General features: G+C 45.6%; 1 protein-coding gene across 7 annotated transcripts in view; it reads left to right on the top strand.

Moving 5' to 3' along the window:
* LOC129728240 (2,3-bisphosphoglycerate-dependent phosphoglycerate mutase-like) overlaps window positions 1-18,154 on the top strand; it is a 37,741-nt gene extending 19,587 nt beyond the window's left edge. For 3 of the 7 annotated variants that reach the window (XM_055686673.1, XM_055686666.1, XM_055686658.1), the window contains 3 exons: window positions 5,716-5,950; window positions 16,992-17,489; window positions 17,692-18,154. In XM_055686673.1, coding sequence (XP_055542648.1) covers window positions 5,848-5,950; window positions 16,992-17,489; window positions 17,692-17,852 — 762 coding nt within the window. In that variant the 5' untranslated portion in view covers window positions 5,716-5,847 and the 3' untranslated portion in view covers window positions 17,853-18,154. Of the gene's footprint in view, window positions 1-5,360; window positions 5,659-5,715; window positions 5,951-16,991; window positions 17,490-17,691 lie in introns of those variants that run through there. The other 4 variants (XM_055686692.1, XM_055686678.1, XM_055686686.1 and 1 more) reach the window with 4 other exon arrangements.
* The last annotated feature ends 232 nt before the right edge of the window (window positions 18,155-18,386 follow it).

The following is an 18,386-nucleotide window of genomic DNA, read 5'->3' as shown; positions in this document are numbered from 1 at the left end:
AGATGCCGCTGATTCAGCCTCGGAGTCAGAGGCAGCTTCATCAGCAAAAACGGAAGCGAAGAACTTTGCAAACAGCTCACATGACTCGGATTCCGATGTTGATTCATCATTGTCGAAACGTACATTCACAGGTACGGAAGAACATTTCCTTTTGGTGTTAACGAAGTTCCAAAAGTTTCGCGGATTCCTTCGAAGGTCGGTCTGCACCCGTAGCACATATGACCTGTACAGTGTGCGATTCAAACGACGATATTCATCACTATGACGTTTAAAATCAGACTTCGTAAGCGCAGTTTTCAATCGGCGATATTTGCGCTGAGAGCTATTCTTTAGCCGTTTCAATTCACGTAACCAAAGAGTTCCCCAAGCAGGTGAATTAGGGCGCTTCACAAAAGGCAGATTAGAATGTAACCACTGAACAAATAAGCGGTATATACGAAACAAATCCGATTTCAAACAGAAAGCTTCGGCACGTTCTGCTCACGATGCTGAGTCCGTTTTAGAAAATTCACAACATTTCATTAACGAGGATGTAACGTCTTGAAGAAGACGGTTATAGTTTGACATCACAGCAGAATTTCGACCTTCATACTCATGTCTACCATCGGCAATATCAAACATGCAACAAACTGCTTCCATTCGACACGGGGCGGAATCAAGTTTCCAACGGACTTCGTTCATTTTTACGGGGGAAAAAATATTACACAAAAAAAATAAACCTTTTCACACCATCAAATTAATTAACCCCAATCGTGTGTATTTCCAAACCTATTGCAAAAAAAAATTTATTGACATAAGAGAGGCTGTCGTAATTCTACGTTATCCTTGCGTTCGTGTCTTATAAACAACCTCTTCAACTATTTTTACAATGTATGTATGTTGCCTCCAGATTTGTACACATAGGCGCATTTCGTGCATCTTATATAGTCATATTTTACCAAATAAAGGTTCACTAAATTTTAGACAAGTTCTTAGTATGAATGGCACTCAAATTTATTTCCTAATTCATATTCTTTTAAGAGAGTGAGCAATAGCGCTATAACTTAACAAATGCTAGGACTAGACTTGGTATTCAAGTTCCAACAGTATTGGTTGAAGCGAGTAGAGGCGTTATCTCCTTGGTTTTGGAACCTAAGGAATATCTATGTTCAATCCCAGGATATTTGTCTACAATGAAGTGTACTTTATTGGCTTTGTCACTTCTAACAAATAGGGATGGGAAAACTATCAGTAACTACTGATAGTTATTAGTAAGAAAAAATATCATTAACTATCAGTCAAGTTTTTCTCTTACTGATAATGTCTGAATTATTTTGTAGAAGAGGTACTCTACAGTTATATCATTTTCACATAGGTGCAACTAAAAAAAATTTAGGGGTGCTGTTTTTCCTAACTTTTTATTGAAAAAATATCGATGAAATAACGCTTGAAAAAAATATCGATAAACGATCATGCTTTTTTAATTAAATATTGTGTAACAAAGTACGACACAAAAATAAAACAAATACCTACAGTAAAATAGATCACGTCAATCTGGATTGAATATCCGAACTAATGAATTGAAAATCTTAGCCACAGCGTCAACGCCAACCTCGTTTAGCAAAGCTGATTCAGTATTGAGTAGAGCTAGATACGAGAATCTCTTCTGCGTGTTGACCTTACTAAGCCCCGTTTTTACTCGCCGTACTATTGAAAAGCTTCTCTCCACAGCTTGAGAAGAAGTATTAAATGGACCTATGAAGAATACAACCTTTCTGTGAAAAATTCTGAGTGGGGACTAGAAAATTTCTTGTGTAAGATAAGAGCGTTCTTTGCGGCATTCGAGAGCTCTTGTGTTTGAAAGCGGAATAAAACAATTTTTGGCGATTGACTAATTTTTATCAAAATGAACTATACAGATTGGATTGGATTTCTCTAATGTAAACCTGAATCACCAAACATATGCAATACCGTCAACGGAAAACAATATCGAGCCAAGGATGTACACCTAAATGAAGCAACGCTAACATCAAATGTAACGTTGATAATTTGCCTAAAACGTGAATGCAAATTACTGATATTTACTGATAGTAATCAGTAACGAGTTAGAGAATACTGGTATTTATCAGTAAGAATTTTTAATGATAGTTCCCATCACTACTAACAAATTATATCTAAATATATGCGGATCGGTTGGTACGGAATGTCCCCGTTCTTAGATTACTTGTGGATGAAATGATGCCATCTGTCTATACATAGTATGAAGACATGATATACACTTGTTTCCACAAAATTTATTTTGCACTACTCAGTGGCCTGGCCATTTACAAGATAAATGTATGGAAATCATTTTTAATGTGAAAAATGTATGGAAACCATTTTTGATCACATACTGATTGACGATCGGCACTTTTCGGATGTTACTGATGTCAGGGTGTTAGGAAAAGAACCGTGTCAGGAGTCGTGTGTTCGCTGCAGCTACACGGTAGAACAGTTAGAGATACAGGGAGCTGCCGAGAATAGAGTCCATCGTTGGAAGAAGCGCGAGCACAAGGAGCGCAGCGCAGAAAACAACGTTACTAGAAACGGCGCGCGGAGCTTCTATAGAACAGTCAACAGAGTCAGTTCCAGGAATGAACGACAACCTGCTAATGGATAAACCGACGGTTGCAGCCAGGTGGAAGGAGCACTTGCAAGCGTTATTGAACGATTAGGAGCAAGATGAGTAAAACAGGTAAAGGATAAGGATTATAAGCGACGAGCAAGCTGTAGAGCCACAAACACAGAAGGAGGTTAAAAAAGCGATGAGTGAGCTGAAAAACCGATAAGGCCGCTGGGAAGGATGGTATTCGGTCGAACTTCTAGAACCGCTAAGCGAGCGGCTGTTCTATGCGAACCACCAGATCATACTCGGGATCTGGGTGGATTAATATATGCTGAACGACTGGTTGGAAGGTCTGATATGCCCAATCTACAAGAAGGGATTGTTGCAACCAAGGATGGAAAAAATCGTTTCGCATAACAATCATTCGGGTATCATTTCTAGAGAAATATTTCGAAAGGTCCTATCTGCTTTGATCGATTTTTTTTTATCATTTTCATTCAATCACTACAACTTATAAAACACCTTTTATGACAGGTTATTTGCACTAGTTGATAGTGGAGGGATCACTCTAGCCTTCTTAACGAAAACCACGCTTGGGAGAGCTTCTAAAACTGAACCATTACCAAAATGAAAAGACGCTCCGAAAAATCGATGAAAGCAGAAAGGACCTTTTGAAATGTTTATCTAGATTTATGAATTTGCTATTCATAAGCTTTTAATCCCAGCAAACCATCACTATTAAAAGTTACACATTCTCACGCATGCAAGAGACAACTTATAGCAAAGAAATATATGGTAGCTTTCTTTGATGATTTTGTTGCAGTATCGCCTGCTTTAGGGGGAGCGAGCAACATATAGCGAGTGTTTCACGAAAGAATCGTATACGATTGCACTCGAGCGATCGCAGCGATTCTTTCAAATGTTGGTTGCTTGCGGGCGTAATTCGGTTACTCCACGTCGTGCTTTCACCGTGATATACCGCTATGATTCTTAGTGATTTCAAATATCACATGCTAATGCACCATGCTACCATTTCCGTAAGCATTGATGATACCTATTTGCTCCGGTAAGCAAACAGTTAAACGCAATCTAACGTTCATTTGGATTCATAATTTTGTATCACTGGCGATAATATCTCAAAGATTCTCGCGATACCGTTGAATGCAAGTGAACTTGGATACATTAAATACTATCGTGTTTTTGAATCATTCAGTCTTCTTCTATAGTATTCGGAACTCTTAGAAGCGAAAAATAATCAGCAGCGTTTCTATGAAAAACTTGTACGCGAGTGGAAACAATTGAACGATACCTGATGAATCAATGAACACATTTGCATGAAATATTGCTAGTGAGTGAAAATTTCCATGCTTGGTTGCAACTATCGACGCATTACGTTGCTCAGCTCCGCATACAAAGTGCTCTCTCGTATCCTGTTCTTCAGATTGAGACCGTGAACGGAATCCTCCGTCGGCGAATACCAGGCTAGTTTTCGATAGGGGCGTTCCACGACGGATGAAATTTTCATCGTCGACAGATCCTCGATAAGTTCCAGGAGCACCACTTGCAGACTTGCCATCTGTTTGTAGATATCAAGGCGGCATACGACTCAGTGAAAAAAAACGAGCTGTGGCAAATTATGCTGGAGCATGGTTTTCCGACGCAACTAATTAGGCTGAGTTGTATGACGCTGGGGGTATCGAAATCATGCGTGTAAACACAACATCGTTCTTGAAGGTGCAGTACGAAAAGCTGATGTGGAACGATTTGAAGTGGTTATTGAATTCATTTATCTTGGTACGCTTGTGACATCTGACAACGATATGAGCCGTGATGTGAAACAATGAACAGGGCTTTTTACGGACTACGTAATCAGCTATCCCCGTAATTTGAAAACTCGCCCCCGGTGGCCCAATAGGGACTGAAATACTGAATTAAGCTGATCGACGAGTGCTTGGAGTTTTTGAGCGTAAAGTTCTGCGTCGGTACTTGGCAAAAAATTGGAAGATGTACAGTGGCACCCGTGAATCACGAGTTGTACCAAGTATACAAAAAATGACACAGCATGACAGGCTTCAGTGGACTGGGCATGTAGCCAGAATGCCTGCCGAGAGAGACGCCAGAACTATCTTCAGTAATGAACCAGGAAGAGGCCATCGACTCCGTGGAGGGCTTCGCACTCAGTGGAAGAAGATGCACGATCTGCTGGTGTACGAGGTGACTGGGAAAGGACTGTCCAAGACAGAAGAAGCTGAACATCTCTTTTTCGTTCAGCCCTAGACCGGCAAACGGTTCGTCGATCAACGGAGTACAGTAAATAAGTAAGTTTGGAAATTATTTTATTGTTTTCCAGATTCTTCCAAGTACTGGCTGTGTAAGTGTAGAATATACTAGACTAGACACCACAAATATACGTTTTTATCAAAGTTACATAACAAATTATATTAGATTCAACCTTAACGTCTTGCAATTACATAAGAACCATGTATTTTTTTCCAGTACATTTAACGTTACAGACATTTAATTTGGCTTGGCCAGCATTTGTAAGTAGCCGTCCCACTGTGCACTCGTCTGCGATAGTGCTGATGCCCTCGATCGACCGACCTGTGGCCAAGCATTCTTTTACGAACGCTAGCATGCACTGTTCCCCCGGTACTCCGTATCTGTAAGTACGTACGTCATTGTAAGCATACATACGTACATACATACAAACATATACAGCAGAATGTCCAATTTATCGTGTCTCTTAATCTGTGCTGCGCTGGCTGCAAACAAATATGTAACATTCGCCGCCACTCCGCTCACTCATGCCCGGAGTTACCTCTAGCGTTGCTTTGCTGGACCAGTTCGAGCCGAACTGAAGCGAAGTAGGCGACTTTAATCAGTGTATAATGTTGGTAAACATAAGACTGGCACATACTCGGCGCTGTCTGTTTTTATAGGCGCTTAATTCTAGCGAACTACATTCAGTTGGCCGCTTGGCGTAAGTGAAGGCGCAGCAAGTGTTATTTCAAGTCTTGAACTTGTTCTGTTGTTTATCGCCATTCTCACCGTATAAAACGTACCGCATTTCGATTGTTGCATACCGATAGATGCACTTGCTCAAGACTTATGTGGGTTACTTTCGTCTGCAGATTATCGCCGGAATGGCCAACAAGATGTCGAGTTGAGCAGCACGCAACTGTGAGCAGTGTTTCCCGAGATTATTAGAGCAGATACCTATCTTCCGAGTGGAACATTTAATTTTCGTAGCGAAAAGTGTAACGATGGCTGGCAAATATAGTGTCGTTTTCGTGCGCCACGGCGAAAGTGAATGGAACAAGATGAATCTCTTCTGCGGCTGGCACGACGTGGGTCTCAGCGAGGAAGGTAAGCACTGTCCTTTTTCTCTACTACTTTTTGTGTTCTATTCCATCGGATTTTTATGAAGTGTGACATTTTGATTTGATTCGTTTTGATTTTAATAATTCTCTCTCTCTCTGTGTTTGCTGTGAAAGCAACCAATGATGCTTCTAGAATGAATTTGAGTTTACATATTTTGTTTTTGTAATTGGATTTCGGCTAGTTCTACGAACCGTTCCATTACTGAACGTTTCGAGCGTGAGAACATTTTGCTCGAGAAGCTTCTGCCTTATTTTGTGTACAGAACTAAACTCTCACGACGTTTCAATATGAATACTGGTGCTAGTGTCTCATGATCATTGACCCATTCGATATTGTATAACAAGTGGAATGTTTTGATAGTTTCATATTTCTAGCTCATATGCGTGTTTCTTGCGGGTGAGTCATAAGTAGCGAGACTAATAATGAAAACACGGTTTATGAATTTATTTAAATTCAATTCTCTATTGCATTGTTACAAGTGAAACCATTAGACTGATACTGCTCCTTCATTTCTAATTTTTCTCAAGATTCCCGGAACCCTCGCCATCATAATGTGGACCAATAATGATTGCGGAGGTTAGTCAGATACCTACCGCCGTTTTGGTGAAAATGTTGTATGCACACCCAATACTAAAACTGATCAACGTGCTCGGGGATATTATGTCACAAAGTTTGTTTTGGAAATTAAAGGGCGTTCATTTCTGTGAAGTTGATAGAGTGCATAGGTCTTGAAATGTCGTTTTGCTCAGTAAACCAATTTTATCATACAAGATACGGAAAGACAAACAACCAGTTAGCATGCATAGTTTTCCACAGCATGCACCAATCCGAAAAATTGGGCTCAATTTTGTGGGTCTCCGTTGTAAACTGATGCCAAGCTCGTGTGTCTCCAGCACTTTAAGTACCGATATTTTATCGGTCATCGTGTTGACAATGGTAAGGAAATAGACATTTTCTGATTTTATGATCTTACTGTAAAAAAAAATCAGCCGTTCCAACTATTCGTACGCTATCTGGAAGAGATCCGCCTGATAGAAGTTAGCCAGCTAAACGTAAGGCACAGGCGAAATCAACAACTGAGTTTTTATAACCAGAAACACAAAAAAGTGACGATACGCTAACTTCACATTCACCAGTATTGGACACTGAAAATAACAACTGCAACGATGAAAAAACAACAACTTGGTAGTAAACTTTGTAGAAAATGCTGTAGATACGCAATTGAATTGTCAGAAAAATTCGTCAAACGCAGCTTTATAATTGACCCACAAAGAGGAGGACAAAACCACACACAGCAGTTTGTCTTTTTCTAGCGCGTTTGGCGGAAAACATGACAATTATCACCTGAAAATACATAAAAATCGATCTCTTTTGATTTGAATGAAAATTCGCACACATAGAATATTAATTCCCATTTCTGGTTCAGTCTATATAGAAAAACACGTTCCACAAGAATAATTCAATCATTAAAGTACACATCACAAATTTTTGAAAAATTAATTTTAAATACTAGAAAAATAGTTGAAGGTAACACTAGTCGACAAAAGCGAAAAACGTTGTCCTAAAAAGATTATAGCTTCTTAACCATTCCTGTGAATTTCTGGTGCCCCCTTTTTTTGTATGCCTGATCAGAGTGGTAATTGTTGTCTTGCCAAACAATGTACTGCAAGCCCAGATAGCTAAAGCTACCTTCTTTATCTTAGTCTAGTTGAGCAGTCCAGTTCAGCTTCTTGTCCAGAATGACCCCAAGATATTGGGTCTCGTTGCTGAAGCTCAGTTTTTCCCAATTCTATAGCGGAGGAATGATTGAGTGCAACCCTCGCTTGGTTAAGGATATAATGACTGTTTTAGCGGGGTTAATGTTCAGCCCTTCTTCTAAGCACCACGCAAAGGTGGTGTGATAAGCCGTTTGCATACGACTAGGTAGAGTTGCGTCACATTTTTCCCGAACGATAAGGACTATGTCATCCGCATAACTAATGACTTTGTAGACTAGCGGCGATAGCTTGGTTAGGAAAACGTCTACCACCAGTGACCATAGTAGGAGAGAGAACTCCTCCCTGAGGACACCCTTTCACTGCCTCTACTGTGACGGAAATATCTCAATCCCAATGCAGCTGTGATCTTACTGCTCGAAAGTATTACTTGAATCCAGTTCATTGTAGTATTGTCGACTCCTTTATTATGCAGAGCCGTGTTTTTTTTTTTTTTTTTTTTTTTTTTTTAAAGGTGGCGGGGAAATCTGCAAACAGACACCTGAGAAGAGAACTCAGGGTGTGGGGATGAGACTAGGGGAGAGATGCTGGGGTAGTTACACTCCCCCAGACACCTTCTTATCCCTGTCCCGACCCACTAAAACCCCTCCAGTCTCCAGCCCTGGTCTTCCCGGAACGACGGTTAAGTATTACGTCGGGAAGTGGCTTTTGTGCGTGATGCACCCTCTTTACTCTTATAACGTCCTAGCTAACTACCTGGAGACTGGTAATTAGCTACCACTGGCGTGTTGGTGGTTGACCCGCCACACACGTTGCAGCTCCAGAACAATCTGAGAGGCGGCCGCACAGACCGCGTTCCAGATGTCCGGGTCGTCGCACATCCTCCGGACTAGATTGTCCGGAGTAGTGCCAGGCCCGCTCACAGCCATCATGTTGCTCCTCGCTCCTACGAAACGGGGGCATACGAAGAAGACGTGCTCAGCAGTCTCCTCCTTCTCCACGCACTCGGGACACATGGGGGACACCGCGTGTCCGAACCTGTGCAGATATTGCCTGAAACAACCATGGCCTGACAGGATTTGTGTCAGGTGGAATTTCACTTCGCCATGTCGTCTCCCGACCCAGCCGGATATCTCCGGTATGAGTCGGTGCGTCCATCTGCCCTTTGTGGAATTAGACCATTCCCTCTGCCAAAGGAGCATCGAGAATGACCTTCTGGTACCTCGTATGCCCCTTGTGTCACGTTGGTCGAAACACTCTCTGTCCTCCTTGATGGCGATGCTGATAGGCATCATGCCGGACAAGACACATATTGCATCGTATGACACCGTACGATACGCACTCGCAACTCTCAGGCACATGAGCCTGTAGGTACTTTCCAGTTTGCCACGGTAACTGTTAGTACCTAGCGCTCTGGACCACACTGGCCCACCATACCTAAGTATGGACGAAACCACGCTGGCAAGAAGTCTTCGCTTGCTGCCATAAACCGCTGAGCTATTGGACATCATACGAGATAGTGCTGCAATAGCCGATGAGGCCCTCTTACAGGCATAGTCGACGTGACTCCCGAACGTGAGCTTGTCGTCCACCATAACCCCCAAGAGCTTCAGGGATCGCTTCGAGGTGATGGTGCAGTCTCCGACTCTGACCACCGCCTGTTGCTCCGATTTACGGTTGTTCACAACCATGACCTCCGTCTTATGATGCGCGAGCTCCAGTTTCCTGGAGCGCATCCAGTCCTCGACCTTGCGTATACAGTGCGCGGCCGTCAACTCGACCTCCTCGATAGACTCGCCGTAAACCTCCAGCGTTATGTCGTCTGCAAAGCCGACGATCACAACCCCTACAGGGAACTTGAGTTTTAACACTCCGTCATACATGACATTCCACAACACCGGGCCCAGGATAGAACCTTGCGGAACTCCTGCGGTAATTGGGACGCACTTCTGACCCTCCTCTGTGTCGTAAACAAGTACTCGATTCTGGAAATAATTTTCCAGAATCTTGTACAGCGACACCGGTACATGGATGCTCCTGAGCGCGAGCGCTATGGAGTCCCAACTGGCACTATTGAACGCATTCTTCACGTCGAGCGTGACGATTGCGCAGTAGCGTATTCCCCTTCTCTTGCGCTGGATTGCTACCTCCGCCGTCTTGATGACGGAAGAGATTGCGTCCAGCGTGGACCTGCCCTTCCGGAAGCCGAACTGGTTACTTGCCAGACCGTGTACACCCTCCGTGTACCTCACCAGTCTGTTGAGGATGATCCTCTCAAGCACCTTGCCCGCGGTGTCCAGCAGGCAGATAGGCCTATATGCCGATGGGTCCCCTGGCGGTTTCCCAGCCTTCGGCAATAAGACCAGTCTCTGCCGCTTCCACCTGTCCGGAAAGAGACAGTCATCCAGGCACCTCTGCATGACTGCCCTGAACAGCCCGGGGGCCGTTTTTATCGCCAGCCTGATCGCCAGGTTAGGGATACCATCCGGTCCCGGTGCCTTGCTCACCTTTAGGGATTTGGCGATCACGATGAGTTCCTCATTCGTAACCCTTGCCTCCTCCCCTGCCTCGACACGGCTGTCGTCGCTCACGGATTGGATGCTCGGCAGGTTGGCCGACCATCTCTGGTCTATGTCTGAGATACTGGAACGTCGGACGTGAGACTCGACCGCCGGAGGCCAAGGACTTGGCTCGTGGCGTGGAAAGAGTCCCTCGATGATACGCTCCAGCATCGCTGGTGATCGCTCTGCAGGCGCCAGCGCGCCTTTAGTCTTGGCCATTACGATCCTGTAGGCGTCACCCCACGGATTTGTATTGGCACTCGCACATAGCCTATCGAAGCAGGCCCTCTTGCTGGCCTTTATCGCACTCTTTAGCATCGATCTTGCCGAACTGAATGCTGCGCGGCGCTCTGTCCTCTCTTCTTCGTTTCGCGCACGCTGCATCCTCCGTCTTGCACGGAGGCACGCACTGCGAAGGTCGGCTATCGCGTCCGTCCACCAGTAAACCGGTGGCTTTCCATTCCTAGGTTGGCGAGTCCTAGGCATGGTGGCGTCGCACGCCCGCGATAGCATAGCAACTAGTTGGTCAGCAGTCGGGCGAAGCCAACTGCCCCCCTCGCGCTCCCTTCTCATTGCCTCTTCGAATACCTCGGCATCAAAGTGCGATGTCTTCCACCCGCGAACGGTCGGAGTGTTGGCTCTACCCGTCGCTTGCCCCCTCTCGTTGTTGTCTACACTAAAACAGACCGCCTGGTGGTCGCTATTAGTGTAGCCATCGTCTACCCTCCAGTTCTTGATCAGTCCTGGGCTGGAGAACGTCACGTCGATGATCGACTCCGCACCATTTCTGCTAAATGTACTTTTGTTCCCAACGTTGGCCAGATCTAGGTTGAGCTTTGCAAAAGCCTCCAACAGGATCTGGCCCCTCTGGTTCGTGAAGCAACTTCCCCACTCAACAGCCCAAGCGTTGAAGTCGCCCGCCACCACCAACGGCGTTAGGCCCGTTAGCTCCATGGATAGGAGGTCGACCATCTGGATGAACCTTTCGGTAGACCAACGTGGCGGAGCATAGCAACTGCAGTAGAACACTCCGTTCACCTTAGCAACTACGTACCCTTCTTCTGAGGTTGAGACAACCTCCTGAACCGGGAACTTGCTCGTCGTACATATGGCCGCCAATCTGGACTTATCCGCAACCCAGTTACCGTTTCCGGGAGGGATGCGGTAGGGGTCCGATATGACGGCGATGTCCGACAACGACTCAGTGGCTGCTTGGTGTAGCAGCTGCTGAGCCGCGAAGCAATGGTTCAGGTTCAGTTGCGTCACCCTTACGCCCGTGGTTTCGCAGCCGGCTTACCGGCTGGGCACCTGGGGCCTCCCATAAAGTGTTTGGCGTCCCGTTTCCCGGAACATACCATGCACTTGGGAGACTCCCCACAGTCCTTTGCTTTATGGCCTGCACCTCCACATCGCCTGCACAGCTGGCTCCTATCGGGCCCCTTGCAGGTCCAGGACTTATGTCCGCCCTCGAAGCACCGGAAGCAAATGTCTGGTTGCTGTAGTATGCCCAGAGGACATACCGACCAGCCGACCTTCAACTTGCCCTCTTTCAGGGCCAGGTTAGCGTCCGCCGACGGTAGTCGGAAGGTAGCTACCTGGGTCCCCGCCGGACCTTTGCGGAGGCGGATTGACTCCTTAGCCACCTCCACCCCGCACTTCGCTTTAAGGGCTTGTGCAATGTCGCACCCCTCAGTGATTTCGTCCAGGTTTTTAAGCTGGAGAGTCACTTCTGAGGTGAGTGCCCGCACTTGCACCTCCTTCCCTAGGACCTTTTCGGCTACCGTTTTGTAGGTAGCCCCCTTGTTCTTGGCGTCCTTCCGGAGCTCAAGTATCATCTCGCCAGTGCGAGATCGGCGGATACTCCGCACATCCGCCCCCAGATCCTTGAGCTGGGTTTCCCCCCTCATCTTCTTCAAGACTTCTGAGTACTTCGACCCATCCGTCTTGAGTATGAGGGCATCACCCCTACTCCGCGCCTTTTTGACCTTTTTTGGTCCTCTGGCTGCTCCGCCATCATGACGCGTCGCACCTTCCCGACGCTTCCTACCCTCTACGGTAGTCCAAGGATTGCCCGTAGCCTCCACCTGTGCCTTTTCCGCGGTGGACCTAGAACCGGTTGGCGTGTGTTCCCGTGGGAGTAGCACGACCAATCGTTTCTTGGTGTTCCCGGGGGCCGTTTCCCCCGGGGACTGCCTCGTTCGCTTAGCGACCTGCCCCGTGGAGCAGACCGACGCGAACGAGGGGGCGTCTGTCTGCACCTCTTTAGATGCAGTCGCCCTCCCGGTCCTGGCCGCTTTCTCGGCCGCCTTCACCCGAGCTACGAGTTCTTCGTGCTCCTTTCTGGCTTCATCAATGGTGCTCCGAAGCAGGAGGAGGCTCTGCTTCAGGTCGCCAGCGATGTTTCGCCTGTTCGCCGAGAACTCGATTATGGCATTGAGTTGTTCAGACAGCGCCGCCACTCTTGGCCGCGTGTCCATGCACCTTTCGACGGCCTTGGCTAGCAAGGGACCGTCCACCGAGATGTCTGGTGTGGACACCGACGGATTCGCCGTTTTTCCACCTCCAGACTTCGCCGCATCCGTCTCCGCCTTCTTCTGCGGAGACCGCTGGATGCCACCTCGTGCGAAGGGATTTGGTAACCCCTCCGCACCCGTCTCTTTTTGGTTCTTCGAGCTCATTTTTGTTAATTGGGTCCCCCTTCCAGCCGCTATCCTTGTCCATAGATGCAGAGCCGTGTAAATGGAGGCAAACGACGTGTTATCGAGAGCTCTCTCAATATCAAGAAAAGCGCAGACCGCTGTCTCTTTATATTCCAGTGACTTCTCGATTTTTGTCACTAGGCATTGCCAAGCGGTTTCAGTAGACTTGCCTTGTTGATAAGCATATTGATGTTTAAGCAAGGGTGACTCCTTTAGAAACTCGCTGCGGATATAGTTATCCGTGACTTTTTCCATCAACCTGAGAAGAGTTGATTTTTTTAATGTTCTATAATGTTTTTTGCTATAACAAAACACAAAATTTCACCACAGAAAGTTTGTTATTGGAGATTTCAATTGAAGTAATGCACTTATTTACTAACAGAACATTGAAAAATTGCCCACGCTTAGTGCGTAAACATCAAAACGGCCAACAAAAAGTTGTATTGCAGTACTTGATCGTTTAAATGTTCTATATCTCTGAAATTCGCCATTAAACCCTCTACAGGGTGACAAAAAAGTCCGGTCACAGGAAAATCTCAATTTTTCAAAGAATAAGAAGAAAATCTTAATCTGGATTTCATAGCTTTATTCAGTAACTCATAAAGATACTTCACAGACAATATCTCAGAATTACACCACCTTTCTCTGATCGAACCAGCTTCAGACGTCTCGAAAAGTCGTCGCAAGCGACGCGCACGTGCTCCATCGACATTTCGTCTCAGATTTTCGTGATAACCCGCTTGTTTGCTCCAAATTTGTTATTTTATAGTCGTTCAGCTTCGACATCATGTATCCCCACACGAAACAATCCAGTGGATTCAGGTCCGGAGACGACGGAGGACATTCATTCTTCGAAATGAAATCGGTCAAGTTTTCTTCACACCACGCCTGAACAACCTTTGCGGTGTGTGATGGGGCGCTATCTTGCTGGAAGCAGTAGTAATCGTCTTCAAACAATAGTTCAGCTTGAGGTAGAACATTTTTATTCAAAACCGTGTCCAGGTAGTACGCTGCGTTGATTTTGACCCCTTTATCGATAAAAATAAGAGGCAGTTTACCTCTCTTGCAAATGGCTCCCCAAACCATCACTGACGTCTTATTTTGGAACCGGGAAACGTTCAGCTTGTCCGCAGGAGCTTGCTGGAGGCTCACACTCCAAACTCGATCATTTTGGCGATTGACTGTTTGCTCTAAAACGAACAGCTTCTCGTCCGAAAAAATAATCTCGTCATCTGTGCGCCAACCGAGCAACTCCCGCGACCGTTGGTACCTCTCGTCCTTTGTAGCTTTGGTAACCCCATGAACCACCTGTTTTTTGTACGGTGTAAGTTTTAAATCCTTGCGCAGAAGCAGGCGGATTGATTCTCGGTTCATTTTAAGGTTCCTGGCCAGCTTCCGTGCAGATTGGGCGGGATTCCGGCCATGGGCGCAACTAAGGAAAATTTCTAGGGGGGGCTAGTTTTCAGGTATGTAATTTTAAAAAACAGAAAAAGGAGTTTTAATGTGCTTATTTAATAACGCTTAAAATATTGTCGCAACAGCAGAAAAAATCACTTCGGGATAGAATCTCCGAAGATGTACTGAATATCTTGTACACAGCGTCAACGCCAACCTCTCTCAGCATTGAGGAGAGCCAGGTTTGGTAAACGGCTGGGCAGTGCTTTTCAACAGCATACCCGTACTAGCTGGAATAAAATAGACCCCAGTGTGGTTGTCCTATTCCTACCTCCACGTGTTACCGACTGGGATACGAGCAACCAAGGGAAAACCGGTGAACCGGTGGCAGGCATGGGAAACCACAGCACTCCAATGCGCATGTGGCCCATCTGCTAATAAACACACCACGCAGGGCATTTCGTATTACCCTTCGTCGCGAGCTCAAGACAAAACACTGGAGAGCCATTCGTAAACACGCCAACCGAGGATTTTTAACTTCGGCACATGAGGCAACCGAGGGCTTGCAGTTTCGGGGAACACACAAGCATTAGTCGCCACGAAGAGATTGACAATGTGACAATAATGGATAGTTAGATGTTAGCCATCGCTTACAACCACCTGTAATATTTTTTTCATATGTACTTTTGAAAAAAATGAAGCGTTTGAGAAAACACGTGTAGGCATGCGGGCTCTCGAGGACTCACGAAGTTGAGAACACTCGGGTTTGTGTTTGCCGAATCTTTTGAAGGGCTGTTTTATCTAGAACACTGCGGGTTTTTCGTTTGGTATACGCACTGAAGGGCAATCTGAATACCCTCCGTGGCATCGCTTGAAACACACACGCGGGTGGTGTGGTGGGCTTAGACATGCCTGACCGGTGGGAACTTGGTCGTATGCTGACAGGAAAGGGGTAGTTGTTCTCCTTAGAGAGCAGCTTGTCTGAACCCCACAGGCTAGGGGCGGCTCAAACAGCGATTGATCTGGACCGAACGGCCGAACTATGAAATGCGGTGTCTCGCCAGCTACACTTAAGGTGGCAGCCCCGTCACGAGACTAGGCATCGCAGCCCTAGTAAGGCAGCATACTAAAATAAACATACTACGAAGAATCAAGAATTCAAAACGAACCGGAACAAAAGGGAATGACCCAACCGACGAAATAAGGACGACGATTAAAAGCTCGGGACATGTAACAGTAGATCGCTCAACGCCCCGGATGTCGACTGGATTCTGCTGGATCAGCTAGAATCCCGCCATTCCGACATCCTTGCGCTCCAGGAGCTTTGCCTGAAAGGAGAGAAGGTACGGTGGATATGTGACCGCAAGGCAGAGTACCACCAAAGCGGTGGCACAACCAATGAGCATGGTAGCGGTTTTAAAGTGCTGGGCAGGATGCAGAGTCGTGTGATGAAGTGGCAGGTTGTGTATGTTTAGAATAAAAGGTAAACAACTACACTATTCCCAATCTGCACTGTCCTCACGAAGAGAGACCTGATGCAGAGAAAGGAACGTTCTACGCACAGCTGGAGAAACTTCACGATAGCTGCTCGCGTAGAGACATCAAGATGGTCATTGGGGACATGAACGGAAGGAAAGACTTATATAAGCCGGTGATCGGCCCGCACAGCCTGCACACCGTGACGAACAACAACGGCCAGCTATGCACCAACTTCGCAGCTTCCCGCGGGCTGGCAGTCCAAAGTCCCTTCTTTCCTCGACCAACGTACAGCAAAACAATTGACCACGTTCTCATCGACGGCCCGTTCTTCTCAGACATTACATACGTACGCACCAATCACAGTGCTGATCGGACATGACCACTTTGATACAAAAAACTACAAAACCCTGATATAACCGGTAGTCCTCTACAGAAGTCCTCTTGGTGTTTTCGAACGGAAGGTGCTGTGGACTATCTACGATGGAGTACAAACGGACGTCGGATAACGACGACAGCGCATGAACCATTAGCTACAAGCGCTGCTTGAAGAGAACCCCATTGCACACCTGGCGAAAGACAATAGGTTGTGGTGGACCGGTCACGTCGTAAGGATGTCGGACGACAACCCTGTGAAATCACTTCTCTTCAGCAAACCCTACCGGCACCAAAAAGTAAGAAGCGCAGCGTGCATGATGACTCGACCAGATCGAAAGAGACTTGCGAGTGATGAGACGTCTGGGGAACTGGTGAAACACAGCCCAAAACCGAGTAAAATGGCGACAACTTCTTGATACAGCACGAGTTGAATGTATTTATATTGAATACAATCATTCTCTGGAAAATTCTAGGGGGGGCTAAAAACTTTCTAGAGGGGGCTGAAGCCGGTCTCGTATAATCTTTTTCAGCCTTGAAGTTCTCACAGACCTTGGTCGTCCAGATCGTGCCTTGTCCTCGGTGCCTCCGGTCTCTAGGTACCGATTTATGGTCCGGTACATGAATTTCCTGTTGATTCCGAGCGGTTTTAGGTGTTTGAAAATGTGTCGTTTTGAAGAGGAATAATAGAGCTTTCACGTGAAGTAGAGCTTTTGCTGAATAAAATTAAGATGTAAATTATACACATACAAGTGGTAACGGCAAACGATTCCATCTAATCATTTCATCTTTCTCTTTTTCACAGGCGAATGGGACGCGCTGGAAGTGTCCGCAGCGGCGCTCAAACGAGAAAACATCACCTTCGATGTGGCGTTCACTTCCTGCTTGCGGCGCGCCAACCAAACGTTGGAAATCATTCTGAAGGAGTTAAATCTTACGCACATCCCGGTTCACAAGCTGTGGCGATTGAATGAGCGGCACTACGGGGCCCTAACGGGATTCAACAAGCGTCAGATGGCTGATATTTACGGTGAACCTCAGGTGCAAATCTGGCGACGTAGCTTCAACGTTCCGCCTCCACCGATCGAATCGACCAATCCGTACTACGGTGTCATCCGGAACAATCCCAGTCTGCGGCACATTAACGAGGCTGACTTTCCCCAGACGGAAACGCTCGAAACCACGATGCAGCGGGTAGTGCCCGAGTGGACCGATACCATCATTCCTGAGGTGCGAGCGGGAAAGAAGGTACTGGTTGTGGCACACGGCACCAGTCTACGCGGATTGGTTAAACATATTCAAGGTAGGATGGAGAAATTAACTGATTAAAAACATGTTCAAAAATTTCATTAAACAAACTCATTTGGTGACGGTTAATAACCCATTTATATTTCTATTTCTCTCTGTATTTTTGTTTTGGCAACTGAATCTACACCAAACGGCTAACCTGGGGCTCTACTGTTTCAATTTATCCTCGCTGGTTATGAACATTTAACGAACTGTAGACATTTCAGATGCGGACATTATGAAGTTCAACCTACCGAACAGTATTCCGTTCATTTTCGACTTTGACGAGAGCATGAAGATGATCGGCGGCATCCGGTTTCTAGCCAACGAGAATGCTGTGCTGAAGGCGATGGAGAAGGTGGCTTCGATCGGAAAGTAATCGGGGCCTAAACCGGATGGAGGAAGAAACAAGAAATCGTAGGAACTCTACCTCATTTTGAATACGAACTTTTGTATATATCATTGTTTAAGCTTAGTATTTTAGGATATTTTCGAAACTGGTGTAAATTTGATTTTATGACAGCGTATTGCCATTGGCATTGAGTATGAGGTAGAAGCGTGTCGCCACGCTGAGTATATTAGGGACATCCTTTGTTAGCATGTAGCCACTCCAATCAACATCGATAATAATTGTAATTATTTTAATGGAGAAATATATAAATATATATATATATATATATATATATATATATATATATATATATATATATATATATATATATATATATATATATATATATATATATATATATATATATATATATATATATATATATATATATATATATATCTGGGGGTGAATTAGTTGTACATATATCATAGCCGTGGAATCCTCGAAATATAAATAAAATGACATCAATTTTAAGCGAGAATTACCCAAGAAATTAGATCTATTTTTAGTATGAAAGCCATA

Source organism: Wyeomyia smithii, chromosome 1 (assembly GCF_029784165.1).
Source record: "Wyeomyia smithii strain HCP4-BCI-WySm-NY-G18 chromosome 1, ASM2978416v1, whole genome shotgun sequence".
NCBI lineage: Eukaryota > Metazoa > Arthropoda > Insecta > Diptera > Culicidae > Wyeomyia > Wyeomyia smithii.
This window is presented reverse-complemented; position numbering and strand designations above follow the sequence as displayed.